Consider the following 8,925-nt stretch of genomic DNA (forward strand, 5'->3'; position numbering starts at 1 on the left):
GCTGGTTTTTCTTACCCAGTATCCGACGCTCATGAAGATGCTTAAAGGATAGGGATCTCCCTCGTCTACTTGGTGCCCACCTCCCTCCTCATCCTATAGACTTCCTCCATATCAGCAATACCAATAGACATCATTACTATCCTACACCATGTCCAGGCACCCACGCACGTACGACCAGCGATACGATAGTGCAACCGCCCTCCCGCTCCCCCCAGAAGAGGGTGCACTCTATCCATCGGCTGTTCATGATTTCCCTATCTATGGAGAACCTATCAGTCATGCAGCCAGATATCCGGCATCGGAGTCATCTTACGTCACTGAGGTAAGTCAAGATGGCGACATGATTAGCATCGCACTCACCAAAGCCAGGTCGATGAGTACACGCCTTCACACTTCCACTGCAATCCGACAGCCACCCACGAACATCTCTACCAGCACTACCACGCCGATGTAGCAGCCCCAAGAATACGCTCATCCTACGCCGATGTAGTAGCCCGAGGAATACGCCCATCCTACGCCGATGTAGTAGCCCCCAAAATACGCCCATCCTTCCCCCCTCCAGTAAACTCATCTTCGATTCCTTCCCCAAGCTCTGCTGCCCCAATCATATCCATATCCAAGGTCATTGATGGGAATACTTTGGGTTGCAGCCAGTGCGGCGTTGAGTTCACAGGCCGGTACAGGCGTGGAAACCTTGCACGCCATGCGAGACACAAGCACTCCAAAGTAGCCAGAGCTCCAATCACATGTTCGGCTCTTGGCTGCTCCAGGACCTTTGCGCGCCAAGACGCTCGTGTCAAACATGAGCGTAAACATCACCCTGAGTTGCATTGCAACCTCAGTGATAGTGGCTTACGCCGCCGGACTGCGTCTCGCCTGGACAAGAAGGCGGATGTGTTTTCGGCACCGCTACCGCAATTCACCTACAATATCGATATAGATGAGGTACCTCGCTCCACCCGAGATGCCTTGTGCCGGATATATACTCAACTGGACAATGAGACGTATGCCCGGCTTCGCGATATGTTCCTGACCTTGTTTACGAGAATGGTTCAATACCTCAGACACATAAAGTATGTGATCCAATAATATGCGTACTATCTATGTACTAACAGTTTCCAGGTCGGATGCATATGATGTGTACATGAGAGTTCTGGAAGAGATCAACGTCATTGTTCGCGCTATCGAGTCTGGTTCAATCGATCCGACCGACCAAGGAATGACCAACGCTGTGCCACACTGTCACCCTTCTGAGTCTACTGAAACTAGTGGTCGTTCCAGGGGCGAAGGTTCTGCATCGAATGCTCAGGATACTGATATGTCCAAACCAAACCTACACTACCGGGATAAAGGAAAGCTGACACCCAGTCGTCGTCGAGAGCAAAATGCCTTCAAAGTTACCAAAAGCAACCGGACCAGGGATTCACTGTCTAGAAAAGTTGACTGCCCCGATCACAAGCATCACATCATGTATCCCAACCTCGGGCCATCGCCTTGCCGTGGATGTGGTGAGACAGTCATGGCTCAAGTTCGACATCATCTCAACCGGGTTATTCATCGCGGCCGCCCAGGAGCTTGGCAGTGTTCCAACTGCAAGAAGGATTTCGACGACCGAAATCTTTACAATGTACACATCAGTCCGGAAAAGAGATGCCAACTTAATCCTCAGTGTCGAGATATTGTCAGAGAATGGGCGCGACTATATATGTTACGATATCCTGGGGCTACAAGGATTCCCAGCCCCTGTAAGTCTACTATTCTCCACGATGCATTCCTTTTGCTGATGAATGCTTGATAGATTGTGGTGAGAAGGACTGGCTGCCTCAAAGAATATGGGAAGAATGTCAAACCTTGCTACGCGATACATCTGCTTCTTTTTTAGACCAGCAAGCACACACACCGAGCGGGGGAGACCACGGCACATTGCCTCCGCCAGGTTCTATTCCAGATGAATCGCATCGCGCCGCCTCGCAGTTTGCAATAGACCTATTAAGTCTGCTCAATTCGCTGATCTCCAATCACCCCGATGGCGCTCTTGCCACCGGCGCCACGATAGATTTCACCAACAGCCTCCAACCCAGCGGAAACCCACCATTGTATCACGGCACAACCTATCCCCTTAGTCAAATCTTTCACGATACTGCGCAACATTTTGGGACCTTGGCGTCGAGAGCCTTGTTCGGTGAGCTGGAGCGTATACAAACCATCGCCAACGAAGCTGCGGCAGTGGTGGACATGGAGAATGACCATTTTCAGCCTCAACAGCCGCACCAACCGCCCCGAGATCATGCACCAGAACCCGAGCGCTTGGTTGCCACTGCTAGGCAGCCCCGCGAATGGATCTATGGCTCCAGTAACACTACCATGCCGCATTATTGGTCTGGACAGCACGAGTCGACACAACATGAGCCGACTAAACCTCCCAGCATCAATTATTGTGCGCCTCTTCTGAGTAGACGATCAAGTCGTGCCGAGTTAGGCACTTCCTCTTCTCACACGCCTTTCCCGTCACAAACGAATTCATCTTCGGTATATGACCCAATAGAAGGCTCGCTTCTCACTTCCATCACTTCGCCACACCATAACCGTCGACATTCAGGAAGCACTGAGATTTCAGACTTGGACATCACGCAACACATGTTGCCAGAGCACATGGTATTGCCTGAAGCGTGCCCAGCGTTGGATGATCCAAATTATACGGATACGCAATGGCCTCAGACCATCGATCCCCGGTTTTTGGAGCAAGCAGAAGATCTTCCAGAAGTCCTTCCAGAAGTCCTTCCACAAGACCCTGGAGAAGATCTTAACAGAGACCTTTATGAAGACCCATGACTGCAGTTGATTCTGTATTTACGCTAACGGGAGTGCTTATGATTTCCCGGTCCTGTTCTATACTTTATTTTAGATTTAGATGTCTCGGATTCAATTTCTGCATAATACCATTTTTTTAACACGAGGATTTTAAGAATAGATACATGACTACAATGGTATGCGCACAGGTCCACTTCACAGCCGACTTTGAATCTTTTCCAGCGTATCACCAAGCGCGTATTCCGAAGCCGCAGCTTTGCTCCTCACCTTTTCGCCTTCTTCCTTTGTTACATAGCGCGCCTCTACTGCCGGGTTGTATGCAAACTGGCTGGCACGTTTGACGTCTTCATCACTCATCTTGACATTCTTGTTTCCATCAGCACGCTTGTACACATTAATGACGACAGCTCCACCCAAACCCAGATTATGCTGCAACGCTACATCTGCGCCTTCTGCCAGCCTGTTGTTAGCCCAGCCACGAAGCTGCCATGTCAACTCTGCGCATTGCGCAAGACCCGTTGCACCGAGTGGATGCCCCTTGCTGATGAGACCGCCCGAGGGATTGATAATGGGGCCTTTACCACCATACGTAATGTCGCCATTGCGCACCATCACGTGTGCCTTGCCCGGCTCACTAAAACCCAAGCCCTCGAGCAGAATGAGCTCGTTGGCCGAGAAGCAGTCGTGGAGTTCGGCGACTTTGATGTCCTTGGGACTCACACCGGCTTCTTTCAGCGCGGCTTGCGCTGCGCGCCTCGTCATGTCGTATCCAACGAGGTCCATGGAGGATTTGGAGTATAGTTGTGGCGAGTCCGTCATGAGTGCCTGGCCGGCGATGAGAATCGCCTGGCTCTTGAGATGCGGTCGTGCATCCAGAAACTTTTGGCTCACGAGCACGGCGGCGCCTGCGCCGTCACTCGTAGGGCTGCATTGCAGCTTGGTCAGTGGAAAGTGGATCATGGGCGACTTTTCAATCTGCTCGAGCGTGTAGACGTCTCTGAACTGGGCGTAGGGGTTCCGCGAGCTGTGCTCGTGGCTGATGCGTGCTATTTCTGCAAAGTCGCGTGCTTCGGCACCGTACTTTTCCATGTACTCGACGCCTGCGTTGGCAAAGTACTGGGCGTTGGGTGGCGAGTTTGTGATACCCCGGGTGTCGGCCATCATGCGCATCGACAGCCCCATGGGCGAGGGCCGATCACTGTAGACGGACTTGATGGAGCCTGGCTGCATTTGCTCGAATCCAATCACGAGGGCGCAGTCGATGGCCCCGTTTTTGATCAGACTACGCGCAAGATGCAGGCCGGTAGAGCCTGTGGCGCATGCATTGTTTGTGTTGTAGATGGGGATGCTATGCTACGAGTCAGTTACTCCAGCCGCGCTAATAACAGTGGAATGCTCGTAGTATCTGACCCGGTCATACCGAATTGGTAGAAGATTCTCTGGCCACTTGTCGTGTCGCCATAGCAGTAGCAGGCGACTCCAGTTTCGACATCGTCGTAGTTGATTTGCGCATCCAACATGGCCTTGACGCCGGCTTCGTAGCCCATCTCTGGGTAAGCTCGCGTCTGTCGGGGCTTAATGAACTTGGTGAGGCCCACACCCAGCACGTGGACTGGTACTTTGTCCTTGGTCGCCATGTTGATCTACTCTACGAGACCGATGATGATGATTTTCAAAAAGTGTGTGATGAAGACGGCCGGTATGCCAGAGGTAGGCTTGTCGTGCAAAAGGTGGCGCGAACTGGGATAGTTTACCTCCAAGTACGCTACCATGAGCCGAGGATGTTACTAGGCCACCCCTCATGCACCCTGCTACCCTACCCCGCATATCCTTATCCGCCGTCATCTTATTAGTCGGCCTTGTCGATGTCGGTCGCTATGTCATCAAAGTACCGGTGCAGCCTCGTTGACAGGTTGACAGACCTGATGTGCCTGTCTGCCATGTGGCAATGCCTGCCAGGGCGCCCGGACAGGCGTTTAGTGTGGACCCACATGCTCCAGAAAAAGGACATTACCTAGTATATACATAATCTCTCTAGTCACACCTATCAGTGAATCTAGACACACGTTACATCCATGGTAGACGTGAAGGATATTGATTTTTTTTATTGACGGAGACCAGATAAGCTCAACCTTGAGACAACTTCCCACTTATCATCTTACTCTTCCTCGTCAGCAATCCTCTACGCAGCTTAAGGAAGCAATGCAATAGGTGGCTGATTATGCGATAGTAGGTTCACGAGTGAAACGGTGTCGGATGTCACCCCTTCATCCTGGCCATCACCAACACCCGACCACCCGCTTCCGTCAACAGCTCCCAATCGTGCCTCCTTTCCGATGGACGGTTGCTCCGAGACTATTTCTGGCCTCGATAGAGTTTGCGTTCCGAAGAAGCGCCCTGATATTGTCCGTTGAGCGAGGACAACAACGTCGCGACGACTTTGATCGCATTCCATCTCAACTCCTTTCATATCTACCATTCACCTTCTCTTGGCCGCCATGTCAATGTCAGTTGTGCACGGTAATTCCGCCCAGTCATCGCAACGCGCAAGTCAAGCAATGAAGCGGGCGCATGCTCCAACGTATGCAGTCTGTGCGAGATGGTGTTTTTTTTGCGGCGGCGGCCCACAGGCAATTTCCAGCAGACTCGGCCTTTGTCTTGGCACCTCGTTTCGAAACAGCTAGACTCCACCCCAACGACGTCAGAAGAAAGCCGAGCGGACGTTGAAACAAGCAGGTCAGCAAATCGCATAACCTCAATGGCTATATCGTGCACTAGCCCCCGGTGCACTTGTTTTGCGGTGCAATTAACCTCCCGCAGTGGTGGTAGCGCCAGGAACCATCATGACATCCATAGCGCCGTGCGTGAACCATGATCCTGGACCACGGAAGTCCAGAATACTGTTTTGCATGATCGCAAGGCTGTAATCCGAGCTTGTTTGGTGGGGCACGTGTCGGAGGTCGTTTTCCCTCGCAGACATGGTAGATTGAGCACGACTTGGCATGCATTGTGTACAGCCTACATATAGAGTAGCACGCCGCGATGTCCATGTCCGGTACACGCGCTGTCTCGCTCTACCATTCTTTCACTCTTTTCTTTTTGCTCGTTCCTTTGAGCGTTGCTTTACACTCATTGCCCCTAGCCTTGACGGCTTCACACTTTCTTGTTGGCAGAGCCACACACAACTCACACTCTCCTTTATATTCCACTCACAACTGCCAAAATGGCTCGTTCATTCTTCCTGACCTCTGCCCTCTTCGCGCTACGCGCTGTGGCCCAAACCTCTACTGCCTTCACAGATGAGAAGACTGGCATTAAGTTCCAGGGTGTTGTTGGCGACTCAGGATACAGACTTGGTTATGCCATCCCCGAGACTCCTACAACCGACTTCATTGCTCAGATCCAAGCACCCATCACCAATGGAGGCGGATGGGCTGGTCTCAGCATGGGTCAATCCATGACAAGCAACGTCCTCATTGTTGCTTGGCCCAACGAGGGCAAGGTGCTCTCGTCTTTCCGTCAGATTGATGGCTACACCAGCCCACCCGTGGTCACTGGTAACTTCTCCATGAAGACAATTCCTGATGGCACATATGTCACCGACAAGGCCTTTTCATACACATTCTTGTGCTCCAACTGCCTGAGCGACGACTCCTCTCTCGGCCTCGTCATCTCCGAGACCCTCAACGTCATGGGCTGGGCCTGGTCAGACAAGGCCCTGACCGATCCGACCACGGCTTCTGCTGGCCTCAACTACCACGACGCCGGCTTTGGTGCTTTTGGCCTGAAGATGTCTGACGCAAAGAGCGCTGATTTCGCCAAATGGGCTGCCCTCGCTGTTGGAGATGCTCCAAATGGAGGTGCTCCGAGCGGCGGCAACTCCACGGCCCCTGCCCCTGGAGGAAACTCTACCGTGCCTGCTGCACCTGCACCCCCTGCTACTGTTGCAAATGCCACATTTGACTACATTGTTGCAGGAGGTGGTGCAGCTGGCATCATCGCCGCTCAGAGGTTTGCAGAGAGCGGCGCTTCGGTCCTCTTGATCGAGCGTGGTGGTCCTTCCTACGCCTTCACTGGCGATGTCAAGACGCTCTCTTGGAACAGCTCTGTCTCTATGTACGATGTGCCCGGATACGGCTACTACCTCAGTGATGTCGGTAGCCCTGCTTACTGCACCGACACTGCCGACATGGCAGGCTGTCTCCTTGGTGGTGGTACTGCTGTCAACGCCATGATGTACGTCAGGCCCCAGGAGCGCGACTTCGACGACAAGTGGCCTACTGGCTGGAAGTGGGCCGATGTCTCCGCTGCTGCTGAACGTCTGTACGAGCGCAACCCTGGACAGACACACGGCTCGGACGACGGCGTCCGCTACGACGACGGTGCTTTCACTGTTCTGTCCAAGTTTTTTGCTAGCCAGGGATGGAAGGAGACCGACTTCATCAAGAACCCCAACAACAAGGTCGATGTCTATGGTCACCCAACCTGGAACATTGCCAATGGTATGCGTTCTGGCAGTGTCCGAACTTACCTCCCTCTTGCCCAGAAGCTCGACAACTTCAAGCTCATGATGAACACCAACGTTATCCGAGCTGTCCGCGACGGTTCTGCTGTTTCTGGTGTCGAGGTTGAGAGTGCCGATGGCAAGCGCCTTGTCTACAACGTCAAGGCTGGAGGCCGTGTCGTCCTTTCGGCCGGAGCCATGTCGACTCCTCGTATCCTTTTCAACTCTGGCATTGGCCCTGCTGCCCAGATCAAGACTGTTGCTACCGGCTCCACCGGCGTCAAGCTGCCTGCCGAAGCTGACTGGATTGACCTCCCTGTGGGAGCAGAGATCAAGGACCACCCAATCTTCACCGTCAAGTTCAAGACCAGCTCTCCTCTTGCCGCCACTGACAAGAAGGCTCTTATCTCGCCCAACCAAACCACCATTGACCTATTCGCCAAGGGCTCCGGTATGCTTGCCGAGTCTGGCCAGCGCCTGAACTGGTGGTCCTCAGTCAAGACATCCGACGGCAGTGAAGTCTTCTTCCAAGGTACTTGCAACTCTCCCGAAGACGACACTGTCCAGATGAAGGTCTACATCACCCACGGCCTGAAGTCTGTCGGTAGCCTCGGTATCACTGCTGCCGGCGCCACCACCTTCATCACCAAGCCTCACATGACCTCCAAGGTCGACACTGAAGCCATCACCCTCATGATGGACCGTCTCATCAACATGTCCAAGGGCTCCAACTCGACCCTGTCCCTCATCGCCCCTACCGGCGTCACCAACGTCACCAGCGCCGATCTCATCAAGTCATTCAAGTCAGGAAGCCATTACGTCGGCACCGCCAAAATCGGCACCAAGGGCGAACCCGGTGTTGTCGTCGACACCAACACAAAGGTCTACGGCACCGACAACCTCTTCGTCGTCGACGCCTCCATCCACCCCGATCTCCCCACCGGAAACACGCAAGCCATCATCATGGTCGCCGCCGAGGCCGCCGCCGCCCGCATCATGAAGCTCAGCGGCAATCCCAGCACCCCAGGATCCGGCAACACCACCACTCCCGTGCCCGACACCCCGGCTTCCCCCGCCGTCCCCTCTTCCCTCCCTACCTCTGCGTCCGCTGAGCTTCCAGACGCAACTCCATCTCCCACCCCCAGCGCCCCTGCTGCCTCAGCCCCCGTTGCATCCGCACCCGCCGCAACACCCGCGCCCCCCAAGCCCTCGGGCCCAGCTACTACGCCCACCAAACCCGCCGAAGCCCCCAAGCCTTCCGCCCCAGCAGCTGGCTCCCCCGCCACAGCAGGAAAGTGGGAGCGCTGCGGTGGCATCGGACACAATGGCCCCACTACCTGCCCCGACGGCTGGAAGTGCGTCAAGCAAAACGATTACTACTCTCAATGTCTTTCCGCTTAATCAGGAATCCCAAAACACAACATCCTCTTGAGCAATACTCTTGAGCGCAAGAAAGGACCAAAATAAAAAGGCCAATTCATGTACATAAAACCGCATTTCTTTTTCTTTCTTCTTCCATCTTTCTTAGCAATTTGGCTGCGCCTTTTCTTTTGATGTAAATTATTTTACCACAGTTATATATCATCTAAAAGAGACCTGTGTTTTTTTTT

General features: G+C 53.5%; 3 protein-coding genes across 3 annotated transcripts; 2 read left to right on the top strand and 1 right to left on the bottom strand.

Moving 5' to 3' along the window:
- Positions 1-148: 148 nt before the first annotated feature.
- On the top strand, positions 149-2,933 carry PSV08DRAFT_391931 (uncharacterized protein; the record flags this gene model as incomplete). Its single annotated transcript, XM_014217585.2, has 4 exons — positions 149-322; positions 370-1,073; positions 1,123-1,745; positions 1,799-2,933. The coding sequence occupies 4 exons, from the start codon at positions 149-151 to the stop codon at positions 2,830-2,832; spliced, it is 2,535 nt and encodes an 844-aa protein (XP_014073060.2). The 3' UTR covers positions 2,833-2,933.
- A 49-nt stretch (positions 2,934-2,982) lies between these two features.
- Positions 2,983-4,521, bottom strand: PSV08DRAFT_46312 (thiolase-like protein). Its single transcript, XM_014217603.2, has 2 exons — positions 4,222-4,521; positions 2,983-4,159 (listed from the first exon to the last, which is right to left on the bottom strand). Exons 1-2 carry the CDS (start codon positions 4,446-4,448, stop codon positions 3,007-3,009), a joined length of 1,380 nt encoding a protein of 459 aa, XP_014073078.1. The 5' UTR covers positions 4,449-4,521; the 3' UTR covers positions 2,983-3,006.
- Positions 4,522-6,034: 1,513 nt separating this feature from the next.
- PSV08DRAFT_181840 (carbohydrate-binding module family 1 protein) lies at positions 6,035-8,716 on the top strand (the record flags this gene model as incomplete). The annotated part of the gene is made up of 1 exon (XM_014217598.1): positions 6,035-8,716. The coding sequence occupies one exon, from the start codon at positions 6,035-6,037 to the stop codon at positions 8,714-8,716; it is 2,682 nt and encodes an 893-aa protein (XP_014073073.1).
- Between the last annotated feature and the right edge of the window lie 209 nt (positions 8,717-8,925).

The sequence above is a fragment of the Bipolaris maydis genome (assembly GCF_028858645.1).
Source record: "Bipolaris maydis strain C4 unplaced genomic scaffold PSV08scaffold_8, whole genome shotgun sequence".
NCBI lineage: Eukaryota > Fungi > Ascomycota > Dothideomycetes > Pleosporales > Pleosporaceae > Bipolaris > Bipolaris maydis.